The 26,653-nt window shown below is 32.2% G+C and overlaps 1 protein-coding gene across 1 annotated transcript in view; it reads right to left on the bottom strand.

Moving 5' to 3' along the window:
* The window catches only part of LOC132740806 (sodium/glucose cotransporter 4-like), a 34,235-nt gene extending 9,833 nt beyond the window's left edge, over positions 1-24,402 (bottom strand). The window contains exons 1-8 of the mRNA XM_060728808.1: positions 23,930-24,402; positions 17,091-17,159; positions 16,758-16,862; positions 13,540-13,599; positions 11,507-11,611; positions 9,145-9,250; positions 1,370-1,450; positions 879-1,084 (exon numbers count right to left, since the gene is read on the bottom strand). Of these exons, the coding sequence (XP_060584791.1) occupies positions 879-1,084; positions 1,370-1,450; positions 9,145-9,250; positions 11,507-11,611; positions 13,540-13,599; positions 16,758-16,862; positions 17,091-17,159; positions 23,930-24,022 (825 nt within the window). The 5' untranslated portion in view covers positions 24,023-24,402. The remainder of the gene's footprint in view (positions 1-878; positions 1,085-1,369; positions 1,451-9,144; positions 9,251-11,506; positions 11,612-13,539; positions 13,600-16,757; positions 16,863-17,090; positions 17,160-23,929) is intronic.
* Between the last annotated feature and the right edge of the window lie 2,251 nt (positions 24,403-26,653).

Below are 26,653 nucleotides of genomic sequence, written 5' to 3'. Positions count from 1 at the left end.
CACACTGAATACTTTATAAATCATATAGCCTAAATCGTACACCATACCGTAGTATTTTTTTTTGAAAAGTTGTCGGCCTTTGCAGCTCTTCAAAGTCGGAAGTTTGCACGCGCCGTATTTTCGAAATGTAAACAAATTGATATTATCATTAACGAGTTTGCGGCCAGCAAAGGCCGCAAGTTAGACTTGCTGTGAAATGTAGACTAGTTGAAATAAACGAAAGTAAAGCTATTCATCTCCATTTTTATGCTAAAATAAATGGATTTTCGTTGGTCAAGAAAGCTCTCCGGAGGCCCCAAAACGCACCAAATTGCACCATTTATTTCAAAATTTTCAGGGGGGGGGGGGGCATGCCCCCTGAACCCCCCTACATTATTTTGAATCCACATTCTTTATAGGCTAGCTACGCGCCTGATTGTTATATAATATATGAAAAATAATACCAATAAATGAAATATTAACGCAATATATTGTTCTTGTGTTTTAAGGTACATGTATTTTAAGACTACAAGAAGAGCACAAATGAAATATCACGCCTCTTAATGTCTTATGTCACAATTAGGTATTATACGATAATAATACATGTACTTAAAAATATTTTTACAAACATTTATTTTAATATTCACACTCATGCTTTTGTCATATTATGTAAAATGACTAGGTTTTTCAAACATTTCAGTTTTGTTCCAGTCTTTTTATAATTCATGTTTGACTGAACATACCGCCAGAGAGGTCAGCGAGTGCAGGGAGACCAGACTGTTGTGGATGGAGACCAGACTTTATATATGTATATACTATTTACTGTTCTGGTTATGTCTAAATTTAACACAATAGCCGCTGGGCCGCCAACTTCACACATCTATAAGAATGACATTTACCTGATCTGAGCACCAGTACCATATAGAGTTTATTGTTATTCCGACCAAACCTGGCCATGGGATATCTCCGTTAACTGGGTCACGGAACAAGTGCATGTAATCTGCACGTGGTGCACTACACGTGTCGTTAGTTTCCCGCGAATAATTAGATACTGCTAGAGGATATTTCTCAACCATTCCACGAAATCCGCCAACTTTTACAAAAGCTGTGTAAATAATATAAATATCTTAAGTTAAATGAATTATTTCATCACGTGTCCTACAATTTACGATTGTTCAAACATTTGCAATAACTTCGAACCTGTATCATGAAATGTTTAATTGTATAAATGTAGTTTTATTCACTGGTTATAATACATGTATGTGTGATATAACAAATATCTTTCACCAACATAAAACATTGTCTTAATTAAAGTTCATATGTTAAATATACAATAAACATGATTTGATAAACTAAATATTTCGTGAACAGCATAGATCGTTGAACTTACCTAGAATCATTAATGTAATGGCCCCCAAAACCATGATAATTGTTTGTATAAAATCTGTCCATATCACTGCCGTTAGACCACCTGTAAAATGTCAGCTTTATCGACATGTTTTCACAATAAAAATAATGAAAATGGCAATAATTTTAGATGTACTTTTATGTATTATTAAAATAGTTCAACCAGATAGACAAATCAAAAGTTACGTTGAACATTATAATGATGGTATAATATATATATAAGTACAAAGAAATACCACCACTTTTTTAAGAAAGGAAATACATGTATATAGTCATGCATTTTATAATAAGTTGAAAAAAATTCGCTTATACAATTTTAACAAAAGAAAAAACAAGAGCCGCGTGGGCAACGCTCGACCTATTTTACTTTTTCTAAACGCAAACAAATAAACGCTTTTAACAAATCTTTAAAAGGAAAATTAAAAGTTTTTTTCTCTTTTTATCGTAATTGGTTTGTCTAGTCACACTTATTTTGTGCAAGTATGAATCATTGACAAAGTTAAGACAATTTTAAGCAAAATTCAATCATCTGACGGGCAGTCATTTAAAGGTCAAGGTCATATCATAATTATTCAACATGTCCATTACAAGTGTTGTTTTGTCCATGTATGAATCAAATCCGTAAATAAATAACAAAATTATGTCAACTTCACCAAAATTCAATAACTTGACCTTGACGGTCAATGTCACTTAAAGCTCAAGGTCAAGGTCCGTTCAATCCTTTAGAAGGTAATGTCCAAAAGGTTGTTTTGTCCAAATTTGAAGATAATTCATTGAATATTTACCAAGCCAATTATAGTAATAATCAGTGGAAATTTAATAATTTGACCTTTAAGGTCAAGGTCATGCATGGGACAAAGTCAATTTGAGTCTGATCAACATAAAAAGCACTGCCTTTAAATATGTTGTGTCTAAATATGAAGTTAATCCATTAATAAATAACAACAGTCAGTTAAGAAAAAAAAGAAGAAGATTTTCATTAATTTGACCTGACGGCCAATGTCAATTTAAGGTCAAAGTCACAGCGCATTCAACCTTTTAAAACGTCTTGTCAAAAAGATTTTTTTTCAAGTATGAAGATAATCCCCGTTTACAGTCAATTAGATAAAAATCCGTGAAAATTAAAAGAAAATTTCAATAATTTCAATAATAAGGTCAAGGTGTGTCTGGTTAACTTAAATGTCTATCCTAAAAGATTGTTGTGTTGAAGTTTGAAGACAATCCATTCAAAAATGACAAAATTATAGCCACTAAAAGCAAAAAAAAAAACAAAAACAAAAAAACAACAAAAATCAAGTAACATTAAAACATTTGTCCTTGAAGGTCAAGATCATGCATGAATGAAGTTTAAGGTCTTGTCACAAGGGTTGTTGTGGCCAAGAATGAAGACAATACACCAAAACCTTAAAAAGTTATGATCCAGGTACAAGTTTGCGACAACGGCAACGACGCCATGACTGTAACAATACCTCTATTCTTTTTCTTCGCTATAAACGAAACTTTATCAAATCTGTGTACTTAAACTTATTTGTTCAGTAAAGGTATCATCTAATATGGAAGTAGTTTTACCGTTCTCTTAGGAAGATTATTACACTTTTCTAAAAAGCTCTTATTATTACAGTAAATTAATATCAAGTGTATGTGTAAACAATTTCCCATCTGTCTCTCAGAATGTTTAAATATTTATAATTATTATAGAAGACAATAGGCTTGAATACATGTATGTTTAGATGTCATTTTCTACCTGTAATATTGTGCGATTTTAACAATATAATGTTTAACATAAAAGAAACATATACATAACATAAAAGCTGTTACGCTGATTTATATTGAGCAACACTAAAGTAAAGAGAAGTTTCTAAAACCATGTCAACCACCAATAAAGCGCAAAGCATTAGCAAGAGCTATTGAATCAAGCATACTCGTCCACTTGCATCTTTTGTTTGTTTCGTTTGTAATCCTATTTTGCATCTATACACAGACAATTAACGGCCTTAGATCGCTCACCCGAGTCCATAGCTAGAAACGATCATACTTCTTCAATGCAGAAATAAGTCATTGGTTACCCTAGGTCTTATGATTGGTTAAACTTTCATAGAAATCCACTTTGCAATGCTATGGGCCAAATATCAAAGATTCATTACAAACGGATACAGATTATTTTCACATATAAATTTGTTTACTAAGTGACCACAAGGACCATATACATCTCCCCACGCTGGTGTGGTGGGGCATAATTAAATATATAGATAGATGACTACAAGATGATGTTACAGTCCAAATACCGAAGCTATTTGTATTCTAGTGTCAACGTTTTGCGTTTCCTATAAAATTCAACGTAACAAGTGACCCAGAGACATTTTTTTTATATTCCAGCGGAATAAATGATATAAGTTGTCTACGTTTTGCTGTAAAGGTCACTAAGCAATCATACAAATAAGCCTAATAACCTGAAATTTTTGAAAGAAAAAATGCGTTTCCCTATATGTCTATGTCCTGGACAAATTTTGGACCCTTATCGCATGACTTTTTTGTTATAGAGAACTATTTTCATTGATTTATTGTTTTGGTTGGGTTTTTAGTCGCACCAACACTGAAAAGGTCATATGGCGACTTTTCAACTTTACTTGTAGGGCCTCAGGAAAGCTGAAAAGTCGTCATAAAACCTAGAGGTAATGCAAAATGATAAACAGATGTTGGAGGGAAGTTAATTAAAATGCGTTTTCTTATAAAAATCTACGCTATCAGGCGTACGGTTGACGCGCCGGACTAGAAATTAAAGGATTGCTGGCCGGTAAGATTTAAGTGATGTGGTTCTCTGAGCAACAAATTTCACACTCATTGCTTAGTACTAGGACTAGTAGGTATTAGGAGCAGATTCCTAATTGTTTTTATATGCTAATAGCTTTAAACACAATCGAACTAAAATAAATTATGTATCAAGAAACATGATTGAAACAAATTGATAAAAAAATGGAGTCACCGTCCTTCTGTTGTAAAGGGCCACCTTAAGATCATTCCTGTGAAATTTTGACAAAAATCTAACAACTGGTTATGAAGATTTTGTTAAAATAATCTGTGAAAAACGGCGGTCAGCATTGCTATCACAAAAACTCAACTCTGAGTACTTTGTGCAAATGTTAGTTAAAAGTAAGAAGAACCATAATTTAAGTATGTTCAGTTCACTATCAAAGACATCTAATCATGTGGTCACTATTTTAGATATTAGCTTTAACCCATTACTTCATATACACGCCTTTTAACGCCTTTTTCCCCCCCCCCCCTTTTTGTTGTCTCAAATGGTGAAAAAATGCATTATTTAGGCCCTTTAACTCTTGTTTTTGTTTGAGAAATGTTGTTAAAAAAAGTGACCACTTTTTCGGCGCGGCCCCCCAACCAAAAGATACATCAGGGGGTTGCCAGAAGGGGGATGTGCCCCCTTCTGTTTGGGGGGTTTGAAGGGGGGCGGAGTGCCCCTCATCGCCAAGAAAATTTTGGACTTGTGAGAGGCTATAAATGACCCCAGATTGATCATAAAGTAACGTGTAACCAACGCTGAAAAGCATTTGACTCTATCTCAATCCATTGAGAAGTTGCAGCACTTTGAAATCAATTATAATGGAAAAAATCAACGCAAAATAGTGATTTTTGGCAATTTTGAGATGTCCCCTCGTTGCCATGGTAACAGAAAATTTAAGCCTGAGCATGTTGTTGCAAGGGCAATGGTCCAGTCAACATTTGTGCCAAGTTTGATTAGTGTTGAAGCAGTTTTTATAGTATTATAGCAATTTGAACTTGTAATGGGAGACTTTTCAATAAAAAACAGCCATTTTTCACAAAATGCTCATGAAGTAATGGGTTAATTGTTTTCTTACAGTTTTTTTCTGTTCCGTATCATATCATAGTATATCACTTATAAAGGCATGAACGGTCATTTTTATTTCAATTCCGAAATGTCAGTTGTTCATTATTTTTTTGAACCAACATCGAAGGAAACTGAAAGAGACGGAATATTTTCGATATTTTCTTATAGCAGTTATTCTGCATTGTTATGAAACAGGTTTTAATAACATAGACGAGACCTTCATGCCGACTGTAAGAGGAAAAACGTTCCAAACCTCTAGGCACTCTGTTTTTGCTCTGTAATTAGTTATAAGTTGTCAATTAATCAATTCACAAACAAGAAGTACTCAAATATAATTAAAATAGACAATGAATTTTAAGATATTTTATTTTAAAATTCTATACGAAGTGTGTTCGTGAAGTTCTTAGGTGAGAAAAACAAACAAATTTTTGGTTAATTAATACAACATATTAAACATACAGAACACCTATTAGCCGCAGTCTGACAGAGTTACTCGTCGCAAATTCAACGACAACGTTACATTTTTCAGAAAAAAACTCTCGCTACATCGTCGGGTTAATTCAACAACCCCGTAACTCGATTTTTGGCAAAATTGAGATTTTTATATCATTTTTTTCGTCTCGGTGAGCTCTTCACAGTGAACATACTTATGTAGTTGTAGAACTAACATAAATATGTTTATTTCCAATTCCACAAACCCGTAACTCGCTATTTACATCAAACTTTAATTCTAGACTCCAGTAACTTCTCGTCCAATCAAACATTCTGATTTTGTACCACGTGATACATAACACATCTGTAATGGCTGCCTACTTAATCACAACCAAATATTTGACAAACCTTTAGTCATTTATTTTAAGATAATTATAGTATATTACCTGACTGTAATATACATATATTGATGATTTAGTTTTTATAGCTCTAACATCATTTTGAATTATATAGTAAATGTCTTGAATGTTAAATATGTAAATACTACATTTATTCGGATGATAACCATTTCGGACAGCCTCGATATGGACTATAATTTTTTTGTTTCCGAAAGCTTCTTATTTTCAAGTTTTTACACTTTTTGAAAGGGTACTCATTGGCTATATAGCTGAACCCTTTTTTTCCATTTGCATTTTGATCATCCATGAAGTTGTAGTTAATGGAAGACAAAAAACCACTTTGTTTACATCTAGATGCTATCAGGACAAATTGTTTCAGATTCAACGCTGTTTTCTAAAGTACGAAAAGCTTCTACTTGATGTACACTCTAAATAAAAAATTGAAACATTATAGCAACATAGGTATGTGACAGAAACGCATCGTCGGATACCCACGGTTGATAAATATGTAACATAACAAATGCATACTTTTGAAAAATTGATGTAGATATCATTTGATAGTAGCATTGATTTTCAAACAGACGTGTAATATATTACACAGTAGGAGAAGTTAATTAATGGTATTTTTTACTTGAATTGTTGCTATGTTTCTAGCCGAAAATTATTACACTATAATAAATATTTCACTTAGAACCCGTATGTCGCTTTAATGGTGTAGAAATGACCTAAATGTTTTGCTAACAACCCAGTATCTCCCGAATGGGGTTTTAGAATTCAGAATATGTATGTGTTTTCTTATTTATTATGAAAAATAAAAAATAAATAATTTGTGATTTTAGCTTTAAAATTGTATGCACTGAAATAAAATTTGGTATATATGTATAACATACCGATTCCTAAATTCACTGAAAATTTTATCTTTATACGGTTTATCATTAAAAAGTTATAACAGTTCAAACTTTCAAACGCTATTTTCTAAAAATGACAAAAAATGACATACGGGTTTGTAGTATTAAGCCAACGACATGTAGCTTGTCCTCCATCAAGCAGACACGTTATAAGTTTTTAAAATGTTTGTGAGCATCCGGATTCCAGACGCATCATAAATTCCCTGCACCGACCGTCGTCTATCTTCGATTATGATAGCCTGAACTCGCCTGACATAAGGTTCACTAAGGCGAAACTTAGCCAGTATATCTTCAAGTCCTTCCAGTAACTTTGTGTGACTAGACTTTATGATACTTATAACTTATTTTTTCTTTCTGCGTGAACTTCAATTGTTCGTCGGTGTCATATAAGCAATACACTAAATATGTAATAACACAACGTTGTTAAATTGCAATGGCACGTGTACAAGTCAACTTATTATTTCCATAAAAATAATAATGTATAAAAAATTCTCGAATTTTGATTTGTTTTAAACATTTTTAAACGATGCTTAATATACAGCGAAGAACGGACACACCCACGAATAACAATGTTTTCTACATCGTAAACAGTTGACTACGTTTTTATGATTAAAATAGTATGTTACTTCAATAAAATAGTGAAAAGTTACACCGAAATAATGACTACATGTACGTTAAACCTGTAGCAATTGGAAGTCTTAAATCATATTCTATACTTGTATTTTTACGCTCTTTAGTGAAAACAGTCTACGTTTGCTGTTTCTTAAAAAACTTTTTGTCAATGAGAATTTGCATTTTTATAAAATCGTTCAGGGTTCTTTTTAAACAATACTGTGATGAAGCTGTAATTTGATAATAAATACTAATAATTAATCCAGAAACTTAACAAACACACCTCGTATTTTGGTAAGATGTCAAGAATTATTAAAAATGTAATTTAACATTGTACAAACTAATATAAAACTGATGTGTAATACAAGTTGTTTCATGCAGTATAAAACCATATATTTTCATGTTTTACATTTTGCACATTTTAAAGTTTTTCTGTACAGAAGAGCATAAAACAGTTTATAATACTGCAAATACATTTCTCGTATTCTCATTGGCTGAGACGTCGTGTATCGTGACTAAATACTCCCATGATGCATCTATGCTGACGACGGGCGTCCATTCGTTCTTTGCTCATCAAGCATTTTTTATTTTATCATTAATAAACCATCATTATACATTGAATATTAGCCAACATGACATCCATATTGCTGTTTTCGTTAATAGTTTATAAAAGAAATTTAATAATATTCTAAAATACAATATTTTAATACGAATAAGCCCCGGTTTGTATAATGCTGACATAATTTTTACCCTATCCTTTGTACTTTTATAGCGAGCTCGAAATTACTTTACAGTTACGCAAGTACCTGCTAGATAGTGATAGTTTTGAAAACTTTTGTCGGAAGTACTGAATTGACACATCGCAACTTTTCGAATGACAAGATAACTATAAAAGCCGAGGAATTCTGATTGAAAATGGATGCGTAGACTAGAATAGGACAGGGAACCAGAATAAAAGGAAGCAAAACTACCGAATGACAGTTTTAAAACGGAAAATGAACGATTATTTTATACTATTTCACGGTAAAAGTAAATCGGCTTTGCCTTTTTCATATTAGAGATTAATTTAGATATTCAAAGAATAAATGTATATCAATCAACAGTTTCATAGATGGGAAAGGTTTCAATGACAAAGAGTAGAATATATCATTGATAAAGATAATGTTATAATTCTAGTGTAAAACGATCTCTTTAAAAACAATAACATTGCTTATTTCGAAAACGCATAAATACCGAATTGTTCCTTGAGACATCAAAGATAAATAGACAATGTTTAATACATTGTTAATTTAATTCTTTTAAAATAAAAATAAAATAATTTGCAGTATTATAAACTACACAGACTACTGTAGGGATATACGGATAGATAGAACACTGATGTCGTTCAGTCATTTATCATCATATATACCGTATCAGCAACCTGTGTAATAATTGATATATCGGTGGCGAATTGCTCTGATAAGCGGGAATACTCGGAGTCTTTTGCACCAAATGACAAATTGGAGGACCATGCTGGCGATATATATTAGTAATATAACAGTACCTGCTACAGTAAATACAGCAGCCACTGCCAGAAGTAGTAATATTGCTGTATAAATGTTCCAGTTGAGAGACTGTTCTATAAATATAGCTCCTGCATACAGATCGGCCTAAAAAACAAACATTTGAAAATTGATGAGTTTAGGTCATTCATAAAGACTTAAAACTAGCGAAAAGAAAAAAATTTATAGAAGTGATGATGCTAAAAATAATAATTATTAAAATAAATAATTATAAACTTGATGATAATGATGATAATAGGAGGGATGATTATGATGATGAAGATGTTTTTAATGATGATGATAATGATGAAAATGATGATTGTATTTTAATGATGTCGATGATGATATGATATTTTGGTGATGATAGTAAGATGATGATGATGATTATAATAATAATTATGATGATTTTAATGAATGCAATGATGACCGTGATTTTGATTATGATAATGTAGGTGATGATTGTTGCCTCCTATGATAATACTGATGAGGATGATGAATTTCATGATGAGGGCGACGTTGATGAATATTGGGTTGATGATTGTTGACTTTGATGATAATGATGACGATTATGATGATGATAGAATAAGTGGTAGAACTATCACAAAATAATTCAAGCTGTAAACATTTTCTTTGTGACGCGGTTCGTGATTGGGAGCTATATTCGTCGGAAGGCATTACCTCCTGAAATCTAAATTCGTTCGTACGTAACGAATATAGGTCTTGAAGCTCTCCGGAGATGAGATACCTATGTAAAAAGTGTAAAAATCTATTTTTATAAGTCTGGTTGTATTTACATTGACAAAAGTGACACTTACTCCAATCAAATATATACAAGACCATCTAAAATAATTATATACCAAGCATCAAGGACACAGTTTAAAAATAAATGCTTTATTTATAAGGCAAGCGAATGTGTAACTACATGTATTATAGTTACAGACACTGCATTCCATCTCACTGGTCTATATAACCGTGCAATGAGCTAATCAAATTCTTGTTATTCTCAGGTCAAGCATTATTAAATATCAAAAGGAAGATAATAAAGCACTGAAGAGTTTAATTTTTATAACTGCAAATCGGCTCTTACTCGGCAGTAATTAGTGTAGCCGCTATTTCATGAAGAAACCAGTGCTGATAGTGAAAATTGTGATTGGCATATTTTAATTAGCCAGGTCAGGTGTTTCTAAAAAGGCTGATAACACTGTAGCAATTCAAATTTATTACATAGATAATGCACGGGGAGCTCAGCTCCCAGAGACAAATGTGAACACAGTAACTTTTTGATATCCTTTAAACTCTATGAAAAATGTCAATTATTAATTGCTGACTGTTTTATATTTTCTAGAAAAGTAAGCAAAACATTATTTTGTTTCATATGACAGGAATGAATTGCATTAACAATCCTAGGTATTGTTGAAAACTCATTGTTTTACATGCCAGATTAAGTAATTGGACCCCATCCTTGTTTGTACGTGACTGCTGGGGAAAAATAATGTTATGCTTAATTAAAGAGGTGACACTTCCTATATTTTTATCTGATATCGAGTTGTAAGAGCCGATTTGCAGTTATATGGGTAAGAGTTCGATAAGACTCCCTACGGTCGTCTTAATACGAACTCTTACCCATACATAATACCGCACATTATCTCACTTGTTTCTATATCTGTGCGGAGTAAGAGATAGTATTAGTGTCTAGAAGAGTCTTTATCACTGTTTTGAAGTTATTGATATCAGACGTTCAACTCCGGACATGCACAATTATCTTAAGACAGATAATTGAAATATTTTTTGTGCGTCTAGATAAATGAGGTTCATTCTGTGCAATGAGATGAAGCATCCACTGGTGTATGTGGAAAATGTCATACGAAGAGAGAAAAAAATATAAAATGCAAATGTCGGAACAGACAGACAGACAGACGTTCTCCGTGAGTTGGCATTATGTTTTTTTTTCTTTGATCTTTAAGCAACATATTTTCTTTCCATAAGCAATCTTTTTTCCACAAGTACAAGTTTGTAGGGAATAAACACCGATATTCATCCCATAATGTCACTTGAGTCCGTACGAACAGACGAACAGGTAGGCTATTTGCTCCAGTTGAGAAACACAAAAATCAAACACAACTACTTCATTATAACCTAACAAATATAGCTCCTTCATACACATCTTACGAAATCTAATCTTCTGTTCCCTAAATTTAGTCAGTGATGTAATTTGCAAATTCCTTATTTATCTTGATATATTATTAACATGGAAATGGTGATTAAAAGCTCAGATATTTTATTAAGCAATGGTTAGATCTATCATAATATAACAGTTATAAAGCATTATTTTAACTGTGCTCAAGATAAAACGTGAAAACTTACAGATATTTTTGTAAATATATAGACAAGTAAGGCTAACACGGCAAGATAAATCTGAATCCGCTTCCCGCCAAATCTAAACTTTAGATACTCTGGCATGGTAAATACCTGCAAATATACGATATAAAATATACAACATCAAAATACATTATGAACTTGTTTTATGGTTGACTTGAAGTGAATTGCGTGAGAAAAATAGACTTTATACCTTATCAGGAAGTGTCAATTAACTGAACAATACTAAGTAAAGATAACATGCACTCGTACACATGCAAAACAATACAACACTTGCATTCACTATATAATATACTATAATTATTATATGAATAATCAGGTTCCCCTCCATGTTTTATCACTTGCAGAATTTACATACATTTATTACAGGAATAATAGTACATGTTAAAATTGTTGGTATTGTCTAAAGAAGGAGATTGTTAAAGAGATTCACCTACAGGTTGGGTTGTGAATAGCATAAGAGGTGTATTTAGGAAATTACCATGTTCTTCTGGAATAAATTGAATAAATAAGCACCCTAAAGCTTTAAAGCTTGTTCTGCATTTTGTTCTTGTGGAGAAGAATATTTTTTTTCATAATTTATTATTATAGCAAGGAAATTCCTCCATTTTTCTTTGTCTATAATTCTTTAAGCGTAACTTGGGATCCGAACATCCCACAACTTCGAGGCTCTTTGCACCAATCTTAATATTTTGTTTTCAATTACAAAATGGTCTTACCTGTAGTGTTAGTATTAAGTTGTACAAATTCAAGAAAAAGTAAACTTCAGACATTAATATTTGATTGTACTTCTAAATCCTACCATGTGTTGAAGCCTTTACAGACACAACAGTGGTTTAAATATCTAAATAAAGAATTATAAAATGAAAACTCGGTCAGTTAGGCTTTATTTTTTCTGTGAAGAAACTTTGACGTAAATCAACGTCGGTCGTGTTGAAGAGTAAGCGATACGTATAAGTGCATAAATGAAACGTTAGTACGTTACGTTAAATTTGTCAGTTTTTTAAACTTAAAATTCTTGTACAAGTTAACGTTAAGATCAATGATCGTATAATCTGGGAGAAAATGTTTATAAAACGTTTTTAAAACGACTAACTATGAATGCGATCAGTAAATGGCTAAACAGGCAATCGCCTTATCAAATGGCCAAATTATTTAAATACATCTTGTAATCATTCATCGTAGGAAAATTACCACAATATGTTTGCAATTGTTTTTATATTGCACACTGTACAGTTGAACGACCGAGTGTTGTTCTGCATATTATTTAAAAGAAGAAAGCATAGTCACTTGAGAAACAGTGTCAAGGTGAACGTCAACAAAAATAGGTCACTTTAATATTTGAAATAATACCAAAAATACATTAAAAGATGTCATGCACACTTTTACAACAAAGAAAGGCATGCTTACATGTTATAAACACTTCTTTAAACATTAATTGTAGTTGACAAACTAACATGCCTTAATATAGTTACATGTTTGAAAATGAAAACAACTTTTTCGTTTAGGAATTTACATGTAACTATACATGGATTTTCGGTATTTAGTATTCTAGTAGAAATGACATACAACACCCATTCTCATTGATAGATACCAACGCTGCCTTGCTAAGCCATATTTAAATCTAACATGTGTACAATTGCAAGTACCTATGGGCTATGGCAACCAAGTTTCCCCAGTCTTCTATCAAAAAAGTTAACTGATATTGTACTGATTGATCAATATGTAACTTTTATTGTGAATGATTTTCAAATTTTCAAATATAGTCGCATTTTAAAATAAATAAAAGCATAATATTTTAATATTGATACATTTTGAAGACATAAATATCTTGCGTGTATGTTATTTCAAACATCAATAAAACTCTCATTACAATATGATAGCTGGTACCACTGATCTTTAATGCATAAAATTACAAATTTCTATAATGAATTTTGCGTATCTGTTACAAAATGCCATTTGATAAACGATGAATAACTGTAAAAACTTTAAGTGACATTTAAGGGACATTTAAAACTTACCCCAGATGCAATGTATACTGGCAAGAATATGTAAGCTAAAATCATCAGTACATACATCGCCTGAAATACAATAACAACAACAACAAAATGTTAATTCTTAACCTAGACATGCACGCTGAATACACGTAAATTCATAATCTGGACATACACGTTAATTATCTACCTAGACATACACGCTGATTCCAGAACATACATACACGTAAAATCTTAACCGGGACATATACGTTAATTCTCTACCTAGACATACACGCTGATTTCCAGAACATACATACACGTAAATTCTTTATCTGGACAGTGGACATACACGTTAATTCTCAATCTAGACATACACGCTGATTCCAGAACATACATACATGTAAATTCTTTATCTGGACATACTCGTTAATTCTCTACCTAGACATACACGCTGATTCCAGAACATACATACACGTAAATTCTTAACCTAGATATACACATTAATTCTCTACCTAGACTCCAGAACATACATAAACGTAAATACTTAACCTGGACATACACATTAATTCTCTACCTAGACATACACGCTGATTCCAGAACATACATACACGTAAATTCTTAACCTGGACATACAAGTTAATTCTCTACCTAGACATACACGCTGATTCCAGAACATACATACACGTAAATTCTTAACATGGACGTACACGTTAATTCTCTACCTAGACATACACGCTGATTCCAGAACATACATACACGTAAATTCTTAACCTAGATATACACATTAATTCTCTACCTAGACTCCAGAACATACATACACGTAAATTCTTTATCTGGATACACACGTTAATTCTCAATCTAGACATACACGCTGATTCCAGAACATACATACACGTAAATTCTTAACCTAGATATACACATTAATTCTCTACATAGACTCCAGAACATACATTAACCTAGACATACACATTAATTCTCTACCTAGACATACACGCTGATTCCAGAACATACATACACGTAAATTTTTAACATTGACATACACATTATTTCTCAACCTAGCCAGAATATACATACACGTAAATTCTTAATCTGGATATACACGTAATTATCAACCTAGATATACACGTAATTATCAACCTAGATATACACATAAAGTATCAACCTAGATATACACATTAATTATCAACCTAAATATACACATTAATTATCAACCTAGATATACACATTTATTATCAAACTGGATATACACATTAATTATCAAACTGGACATACACATTAATTATCAACCTAGATATACACGTAATTATCAACCTAGATATATACATTAATTATCAACCTAGATATACACATTAATTATCAACCTAGATATACACATTAACTATCAAACTGGACATACACATTAATTATCAACCTAGATATACACATTAATTCTCAACCTAGACATACACATTAATTATCAACCTAGATATACACATTAATTATCTACCTAGATATACACATTAATTATCAACCTAGATATACACATTAATTATCAACCTAGATATACACGTAATTATCAACCTAGATATACACATTAATTATCAACCTAGATATACACATTAATTATCAACCTAGATATACACATTAATTATCAACCTAAATATACACATTAATTATCAAACTGGATATACACATTAATTATCAAACTGGACATACACATTAATTATCAACCTAGATATATCACGTAATTATCAACCTAATATACACATTAATTATCAAACTGGATTATACACATTAATTATCAAACTGGACATACACATTAATTATCAACCTAGATATACACGTAATTATCAACCTAGATATACACATTAATTATCAACCTAGATATACACGTAATTATCAACCTAGATATACACATTAATTATCAAACTGGATATACACATTAATTATCAAACTGGACATACACATTAATTATCAAACTGGATATACACGTAATTATCAACCTAGATATACACATTAATTATCAACCTAGATATACACATTAATTATCAAACTGGACATACACATTAATTATCAACCTAGATATACACGTAATTATCAACCTAGATATACACATTAATTATCAACCTAGATATACACGCAATTATCAACCTAGATATACACATTAATTATCAAACTGGATATACACATTAATTATCAAACTTGACATACACATTAATTATCAAACTGGATATTCACGTAATTATCAACCTAGATATACACATTAATTATCAACCTAGATATACACAATAATTATCAAACTGGATATACACGTAATTATCAAACTTGACATACACATTAATTATCAACCTAGATATACACGTAATTATCAACCTAGATATACACATTAATTATCAACCTAGATATACACATTAATTATCAACCTAGATATACACATTAATTCTCAACCTAGACATACACATTAATTATCAACCTAGATATACACATTAATTATCAAACTGGACATACACATTAATCCCAGAACTGTACATAAATAGTAATTTCGGAATTGTACATCAAAGCGTTCTCGTGTTATTTACTTGTCTAAGGTTTTGGTGGTCAAGGTCTCAGTGAAGACTTTTACCTTTGATCAACAAATCTCACATCTTGTAGGGACAATAAAGCGTTGGACTGTAGGCTCAAACATTCTCTAGTTATTGATCTAAAAGTTTTGGTTACAAAACTGATCTTAAAATCAGTACGGGTTATCTCAAATTCTTTACCAACCCTCTTAGAATAAAACTACACGCCAAATTATTCTTTAATTATTAGCTAAACAACCTGTCACTTTGATCCTCAAAGTCTACATGGATCATCCACTAGAAATGACAAACCTCTATACAAAATCTGAGGTCTCTAGATCAGAGTGTTCTCTTGTAGTTAGTCGGACAAAGCTTTTTATTGGTAACCCCAAAGGGTTACCTAAAACCTTTTTTTAAATTCATTTGATTTTTTAAACCCCAAAATTGTTTTTTAAATGAAATACTTTTGGAACAGACTGTCAGATGTGTTTTAAAGTATTCCCCTTTATACAATATGTATGTTAATAAAATATCTTGTTTACATATGTTTGTGGCTAAGTTACACGTTCATTGCAGATTTAATGTTAATTATAAAACTTACACGTTTATTGCCCCAAATGTATTTAACATTAGTTACACGTGCATTGTTGAATATGTTTGTTACATACATAACATATGTTTGTTACATAATTAACATGTTTGATGGGTATATATTACACTTACGTTCAGTTCATAAAGATAAATGGCTATACCAGAAGCAGCACCGGATCCCACCATACCAACAAAATGTAAACTTCCTATGTTACTTGCAAATAGTGATGCTCCAACCTGAAGTATTCAATAATTGTTATTTTTACTTATACCAGTTACATAAGAATATAAAAATTATATTTAACACCTCTTTTAAATATAATTGACAATATCTTTACTAAAATCAGTGAGCCACATTTGCAGGACGAATTGTTTTTCGTCAATTTCGAATTTGAATAAAAAAGAATGAGTATCATTCTTAAGTTAAATTTTGATGCAAAGTTGTTCAATTATTTATGTACTTACTGGTATCCAGTTCATATTTCGACCGGCCAGGAAATAGCCGCCTGCACTGCCTCGGTTCTTCCGGGAACTCTGAAATGCAGAACGTATGTATACATTACAGTTATTCATGCTCGAATAATGTCTGCCAGAACAAACGATATATTTGTGCTTAAATACCAATATGTATAGCTTAATTTAATGTTTCCCAAAAAGGGACAAATATACATTCGAATTTCGGCTGAACATTATATAAGAATCTGACACCGGCTGCCAGTGAAGTCCAGAATATACAGCTCGAGCATAACAGTTTACGGAACTTACGAGGAACAGTTTCTCTTCGTCCGTCTGGGCCGACAGCCGATGTTTGATTGTTTTCTTTAATATTATATATTAATCATTTCGGAAAGGAAACTTATATTTTCTTTATGCACTTGTTTCTCAATTGACGCAGTTCATTCCTACAAAAATTTTGCATTTTTTAAATTTAACTATTTTTTAAAATTTTGAACATTTACGAAAATTTTTTTATACATTTTTTCTGAATAATTTTAAACCAAGCCCGTAAAAAAAACATTTTCCTTTTTAGGCCCAAAATAAACAAAAAAAAAAATACCCTTCATTTTACCAATTACAAAGGTTTTTCAACAACACATTTATTTTTAAATTTAAATTTTAAAAAAGCAAAAATTTTTTAGTTTCAAATATGAAAAAAGGGAAATTTCCCCCATCCTCTACTTCATGATCCGATAAATCTTGTATCACACTCGCTCTCATGCTCCGATAACCCTTGTATCAGACTCTATCTTATGCTCCGATAACCCTTTGTATCACACTCTATCTCATGCTCCGATAACCCTTTGTATCACACTTTATCTCATGCTCCGATAACCCTTTGTATCACACTCTATCTCATGCTCCGATAACCCTTGTATCAGACTCTATCTCATGCTCCAATTATCCTTGTATCAAACTCTATCTCATGCTCCGATAACACTTGTATCAGACTTTATCTCATGCTCCGATAACACTTGAATCAGACTCTATCTCATGCTCCAATAACACTTGTATCAGACTCTATCTCATGCTCCGATAACCCTTGTATCAGACTCTATCTCATGCTCCAATAACACTTGTATCAAACTCTATCTCATGCTCCGATAACCCTTGTATCAGACTCTATCTCATGCTCCGATAACACTTGTATCAGACTCTATCTCATGCTCCGATAACACTTGTATCACACTCTATCTCATGCTCCGATAACCCTTGTATCACACTCTATCTCATGCTCCGATTACCCTTGTATCAGACTCTATCTTATGGTCCGATAACCCTTTGTATCACACTCTATCTAATGCTCCGATTACCCTTGTACCAGACTCTATCTCATGATTCGATAACCCTTGAATCAAATTCAACCTCATTATTCGATAATCTTTGTATAACACTCTATCTCATACTGATACTCCGATAACCCTTGTATCACACTCTACCTCATTCTCCGATAACCCTTGTATCAAACTCTATTTCATGCTCCGATAACCCTTGTATCAAACTCAACCTCATGACCCGATAACCCTTGTATCAGACTCAACCTCATGACCCGATAACCCTTGTATCATACTCAACCTCATCTACCAATAACCCGTGTATCCGGCTCTTTCTCATTGCTGCGATCAATCTTTTATCAGATTTAACATCATGCTCCAATAACCCGTTTATTCAACTCTACCTCATGATCCGATAACCTGTGTTTCCGACTATACCTCATGCTTTGACATCCATATACTTTAATAAGTACTTTAGCGTGGTCTTTCGAGAAAAAATAGCATTTTTTTTTTAATTTTTTAGTCGAAAAGGGGCATATTTTCTACAACGATAGAAACATGTTCTACGTTCAAATATTTTCGTATTGAATTTATTGAACGACTTTATTAAAACTGATAAAGACAGTTTGTATTTTATCACTTCAATTCAACGAGAGCAACATGATAACATCACAACATAATGACACCCTATTTTCGGTTGCCCTGCAAAAGTAGATCTTTATTTGCTGTAAGGTAATAGTGTCGTATAATATATAAAAACTGAAATTTTCCTGTATTGTTCAAAGTTGACAAGGTGTTGTTTTAAAATAAAAATATATAATATACCTGATTAGAGCCTATATATCTACATTATCTAGCGTGATTCCAATACAAACAGATACAGTACTTAAGAGATGTTGCATTGCATTGTCATAAAACATCTGAATTTTTCAATCTAACAATTTTTAACCTTTAGAAACTAGAAAACAAAGTTATTATGAAGATTTTTGTTGTATTTATCTTGAGAGAAGGTTTGGGTAGTTCTATGCGGGAATTGTTTTGGCTTCCAAGACAGTATTAGTCGCCTTTAATAAGCTTTTTTTAATTTGGTAATATTCGGTAAATGTCTTATCAACAATGTTTATTTTCAAATGTAAGGCTATAATTACTGTTGATCCATTGCTTATTAACGTTTATATATCGTTATATCGGGATAACATTTAATGTCCATGGCATTGCACGATTAACCATTACGAGCTTGTCAAATTCCTAGCACACTATTTGGTTAACTTTCCTTATGGCACTGACTCAGTCATACCTGTCTTGTCACGGTATAAAAGGAGACCTAGTATAGAAGTAATTTTATTTCAATTTTCACAACTGTGCAGATAGATCTAGTTAAAGGTTGTATTCTATTCAACTCTTCTCAAAATAAGCAGTTCAAAGCTGACCATTCCTTCGCTTGTACATCATTTAAACCGGAATAGGCAATAACCACTATTTGCTGTTCAAATATCAGATATTTGATGTTCCCTAAAATAAGTCTAGACTTATCAGGGTTTTTTCTCTGTAGCTAAAGACATTTATGATAACCTTATTAATAATGTATGTTAAAATCTTAAACATACGGTCACAATCACACGAGCCAGAGTATCACCGTAGGGAACGTGTTACAGTATCGCGTTTTCCGGTTACAGTATAGAATTTTCAAGATGGAGGATTATTTTTGGGAAGAGAGGTAGGTGATTTTTATTCAGGTCCATACTACTCGTAGTTTCGTTTCTAAAAGACGTTTTTGTACTTTTCTTGTAAAGAACAGAATCCGGAATCTAGTCATATATTTCTTCATCCCCTGCACCGCAGATTTATCGCTATATTGTGTCATAAATGTGCAGATTTGACTGTTCAAAAATTTGAATCGAGAGACCATCGCATTTTTGTTCCATTCAGACATTTTTAAGCATGCCAAGATAAAGTAAATCTACAAAACGTTAGTCATTTGTGTTTAGAAACGTTTATAAAAGTAAATGACCAGTTGAACCTATTTTCCTGTTGGTAAAATGCGTTTGAAAAAATAAACAATGTTACAGTATAGAGCGATGTTAATTTTGAAGGGTTACAGCATAGACCTAGCGACTTTGATCCAATTTTGTTACAGTTTATACCCAGATTTCGGTTACAGTTTAGATACTTGTCAAATTTCAAACAGAGTTTGTGTATCAATTATTTTTATGAAATAACTCATATCTTTCGATTTAATACATTCTTGAAAGGTTGTATTACTTTTTTCTTCAGCAGAAAAGTTATAGTTGGCTATTTTTCTTACTTTAAGTTTCAGATTGAGACTTTTTTTTAGAATAAGTAATTATAATGTCCTAAGTAAGGACTGTTTTCACGACAACAACAGTAACTTTTATCGAATTGTATTGAGAGAAGAAAGATAATTACCTGATTTCTTTACACATTATAATAATGCCTATTAGTAATAAAAAAGAGAAAAAAAGAATCCCCAACAGAAGTCCAACACATGTTGCAAGCTCAGTTTGATTAAACCTGTTCATTGACGGTAGTGGTAACTGCAAGCTACCGTCCAAGCCTCCTAGTACCGGCTTCAGCAGAATTCACTTTAACATGAACTTCTACACTTAAGATTTTTTAACATCTGTGGATGTGTCCATATGGCGGTTATCACAGAACCTTCAATGTGGCACGTTATTGGCATTCTATGAAAAGCGGCATATTACCCCCAGGTTAAAAATTACGTGTGCCCGAAACGAGAATACAACTAAATAAAATGAAATTTTGAGATATGAAGCCTGCATACCATATATAAGCTGTCAAAAGACACAATTAACAAGCAGGCAATACCCTACGAATGATTAAACAGTATTAAATGAGCAATACTGCAACCTTAAACTTTATTTAAAGTTGGAATTTCCATGTACAATCATGTTTTTTGTAAGTATTTAAAAGGGTTTGTTACGTTTGGCTTTCTTGGATTTTAAGTTTCAACGACACTGAGGTCATATGAAAATATTCCTGCTTTAGTGCAAAGAAAGACCCTATAGATACCCTTTGTGAAACATTTCAGACACGAGTGGGCACCTGACTAGAACCACAGACCTTCAGTAAATTAGCTTGATAGATTCCTCACATACAAAGAATCCAAAGTCATGATTAATTTTGATTTCAACTACAGCAGTAAATGAAAGATGATTTGAAGTCGACAGCCTTATCCCGACTCTGCCACTGTACTATTATGTACCACCATCAGGCTCACTAGAGAAGATAGTGTAATTGTCTGACCTTAATTTATACTCTATAACTTTCAATATTATTTTCTTTTTCAGAAACATGAAAACTGCCATACAGGATGTCTGACATTAAAAAAAAGACAAAATAATCGTAACTTCAACAAAGACGCATTCGAAATGACGCCATGATCATGATTTGATTTGAATGTTTCTGGTTCGAGATGAGAAGGGTATTTTAACATTGTCTTTTTTAAATCTATGTTTTTGGTTTTCGTATCCCCGATTGCAACTGAAACCATTCGAACAACTTAATTGATAGAAAGTCATGTAAATTTCATCACATTTAGTCAAGTAGTTACTGAGTGGATGAGATTGCACACACATGTGTACGACAGACGGACGAAAAGCCATCAGGCCAAAAAGCTCACAGAGATTTAAAAGTCTATGTATCATTCATACATTTTACCTAGTGTATATATATATAGAAAATATCGAAGTCTAAACTGTAATCGAAATCTTGGTACAAACTGTAACACAATCGGATAAAAATCGGTAGGTCTATGCTGTAACTCTGCACAAATCACAACGCTCTATACTGTAACATTATTTATTTTTTCAAACGCATTTAACGAACAGGAAAATAGGTTCAACTGGTCATTTACTTTTATAAACGTTTCCTAACATAAAGGACTGACGTTTTGCAGATTTACTTTTTTTAGGCATTCATAAATAATGCCGAAATTGGAGAAAAATGCGTTGGTTTCTCGATTCAAATTTTCAAACTGTCAAATCTGCATATTTATGAGACATTATAGCGATAAATCTGCGGTGCAGAGTCTGAAGAATTATATGACTAGATACTGGATTCTGTTCCTTACAAGCAAAGCACAAAAGCATCTTTTAGAAACTAAACTACTAGTAGTATGGACCGGAATAAGAATACCCTACCTGTCCTGCCAACAAATAATCCTCCATCTTTAAAATTCTATACTGTAACCGGAAAACGCGATACTGTAACACGTTCCCTACGGTGAGTATTTACACTGGAATAGCAGTTGTGCCGCCTAGTTTGATTATTGTAAAAGGTCAAAAACCTTTAGATTTATCAATGTCAAATGTCAATGCTACTGACCTTATTTTTGAATGTCTAGATCGTAGATGAAAAATGATATCAGTTAATTAGAGCGCACTAAACATTTTAATTTCGAAAATAGAAATCGTCATGCTCAGAAATATTTATTAAAGTGAAAAAATGTCGGTACCATAGTTAGCTATAATATGTGGCAGGATAGCTCAGTAAGTAGAGCCGCGGTACTTTATTCCAAGGATCCTGGGCTCGAGTCCTAGTCAGGCTGGACATTAATCTCACATGTTTACATTAGGCGCCCAACAGGGAACCGTGAATGCATAAACCCTGTGTCAATTACATTGCTATTTGTTCTCATTAGAAGTTTCAATATAGCGGGTGAGTATGTCAAGGTACAGTTATGTTATGTATTCTGACGTTCCTGGTTCGAATACCGGTCAGACAGAACGTTTTTCTCACCCTGTGACTCAAATATAATACATTTACATCAATGTGATTTAGGTGCTACATAACAAAGCAGAAATAGGTATGTTTCTTTATCAAAGAAATAGCTCTTTTATTAAACTAGCTATGGTACTTGTATAGTGCCTATTGTAAATATACCCGTGTCATATCAGTCTATTGTTTGACAATATTGATCTGAAACATATTTATTTTCGGGAGGTTTTTCGTTAGTTTCACCAGTATGGTTATCGATACTTACTTGCATATTAACGGCCCAATGGCCTAGTGGTAAGTAGGATGTCGTTGCAGTTCGAAGTTAAACTATTTTTCAAAGATTTTTTTTTTAAATACATGTATATGCAAATTATTTGATTAATTCTTGGTGTCGTTTTTAAATTTCATAAGTATATGTTTTTTCTCCATAATTTTAATAGAAATCTAATTAAGTGTAAATAAGTGTATAAGTAAAGTTTTACACTGGGTGATTATGCACAAAATATATTTGTGAAGTTGCTCAAAATAAATAAAAACTAATAACTAAATAAATTAATATATAAAAAGAAAATATAGAAAAAAATGTTTCCCTACAACCTTTTAATATAAAACTGAAAATCTTAACTCCTTGTCAGTGTTCTGTTGGTCATAAACCATGCATACCTAATACGATAAATACCGACAAAAATCATTGAATATTCAAATGTGTCGGGTCAATATTGCCGACAATACGTAAGTTAAAACTATTAACCCGGAATATAAACACAAACTTACCCATAATCCAACGGCGAGTATGAACACGAAATAAACAATTATAACCGCTAAGTCGCCCACATGCAAAACCGTCCCTCCTATATTATCCGACATATCCGTGTTAGGTTCAACCCTTCCTTTTATATATAGTTTTTAATAATTTTATTTTTAGACGTGACCTGATTTTTCACCATCACCATATACGACCGTTTTAACAACGATATATCTGATATTGATACAACAATGTCCTGTAATTTAAGACGTGAAAAATTTGAGATAAGAACAACTTTCAAGGCTGCGTCACAATTTAAACAAATGGTATGTTCTAAAAATAAACAATCTAGAAAATTCTTATATATCCGCTATGCACTATTTGTTCCTGTATTGGATATTGGTTTGTGAAGGCGGTGTCACTGGCGTTTTAGCTAGAGACACGCTTCAGCTGTATCAAATAATAGAAATATTATAATCCCAATTTCATACAACGTGTTAATACTACATGGAAAAACATACTGTATGGATTTTTATCGCTTCGAATTTAAACCTAAAGAGCGCGTTAAAAACTGAAGAAGTTATTTAACCCAATTGTATATTTTAATATATTTACATGCATTTATTTTATTATTTTTATTTCATTTATTCATTGTTAAAAAGAAAATCGAACATTAAATTAATTCACCGAGATTAAACAAATAAATTTAAAAAAAATCTGAAATTTTTGTAAAATATCTGCTGAAGAGTTTAAATAAACGCTCATACGATTTCAAATAATAATAATATTGTTTTATTTGTTTTCATCATCACATTTTTTCTTCTTTAATGAACTGAGTCCAACTTGAGTTAATTCGTGGCCTTATTAGGTCGGTTTATGTTGTAATTAAAGGCCCATTATCACTCAGAAATGCTATAATTTCATTTTTCAAAAGGTGACCTTGAATGGGTACAAGATTTATAGCGGACCGACTTTAGGACCATCCCTCACACGCATTTACATGTATATGATTGGGGTTAAAAAAAGAAGACAATATTAAGTATAATAAATATCGGTGATAAAGTTTTATAAAGTTATTGCGCAACAGTGTAGTTTTTATAAGAAATAGTTAAATGATTCACAAACAATACAGTATATATAGAATAAAGTGCATCATCACATGTCATTACAAATAACTCCCCTTTTTACATAGCATACGTCAAGTTTCATAAACATTTATCCCTTGTGATTTCAAGGTCCAACCCATATAACAAGATGAATTGAGAGATTAATAGATGTTGACTTTAACTGTAAAAGTGAGACAACAATATGACATGTGTTTAAATATAATAAGTGATATGGAATTAGATGTAAAATATAATACATTTGTATAATGTCATATTTACCTAGATGTAATTTAGGATTGCACTTTAAAGAGAGAAATACTTGTAGCAAAAACGTTTGCAGTGATTTGATAAAGAGGACATTGAATGAAATTTATTGAACGAGTTGAATAAAATCATTTGTATCATAGTTTGGGGACCTTTCTGTTGAAAAAGTGTCACAGTTAAATCGTATACATATACATGCACAGTGCGGTAACAGATAATGCCAGTTGATTGGTTCATTTTTGCTTGGGTTTACATATTGTGACGGCAGAGAAAGGGAAAGGGGCAGAAATATTATATTCAAATGCTCGTTCATTGGTTTCATATCATGACAACAGGGAACGTGCTGTCATGTTTGACTATGATACAAAAGAGAAAGAACACCAAAACACTAGGCAATCTGATTTATACTTGGGGGCTGCGCCCCCCTCGTACAAATCAGATAGCCTCGTGTTTCGGTGCTCTTTTCTATTACTTATTACATGCATTTCGATGATTTATAGAAATATATCAGTGAATCAAAACTGATAATTTCACTGTTTGAAACAGTGAAATTATCAATTTGATAATTTCACTGTTTTGAATTTAAGCCCCTTACGTTGTTTCAGTGAAATACTTGCATACACAGAACTGGAAACCAACTTAATAACGTGACGTCGTAAATGACGTCACGTTATATAATTATTTGGCGCGCTATTCATTAATTATTAGGTAAAATGTCCTTTTAAACGTTTGAAAGAAAATTTGTTTAGTTGAGTGTAAGATCGAAATATATTTCACCGAGTGAGCACCAAAAGGTATATTTCACGCGTGGCGCAGCCACGAGTGAAATGTGAATTTTTGGTATTCACGAGGTGAAATATATTTCGAACTTAACAAATATCCTTTATATGTTATTTATTATAAAGAAGAACGATGAACTGATAAAAAGAGTCATTTTTCATTGACGCGCCTATAGTGTAACGTTGTTTCAGTTGTTACAAGCGTTCACAGTACTTGAAACCAACTTAATTACAGGAGGTCGTAAATGACGTCACGTGGTATTATTATTTGGCACCCTCGTGAACATCAAAAGTTCACATTACACTCGTGGCTGCGCCACTCGTGAAATATACCTTTTGGTGCTCACTCGGTGAAATATATTCCGATCTTACACTGAACTAAACAAATATCCTCTGTATGTTATTGATAAATAAAAACAGAAAAAAGAAGCAAAAAGAAAAGAAAATAAACTTAAAATGAAACTCAGTCACCGAATATGCAGATTTGAATTTGTCCAATCTGCAAAAGGTGAAATGGTGGAATGTCTATGTATAAATATCACAAAATGGAGCTACCGATTTCCAGCACAATGGCCAATGAAACTTAAACAGGCAGTATCTTCTC

Source organism: Ruditapes philippinarum, unplaced genomic scaffold (genome assembly GCF_026571515.1).
Source record: "Ruditapes philippinarum isolate M1 unplaced genomic scaffold, ASM2657151v2 ctg215_1_1_1_1, whole genome shotgun sequence".
NCBI lineage: Eukaryota > Metazoa > Mollusca > Bivalvia > Venerida > Veneridae > Ruditapes > Ruditapes philippinarum.
The sequence above is the reverse complement of the archived record's forward strand: the minus strand, read 5'-3'. Positions and strand labels throughout refer to the sequence as shown.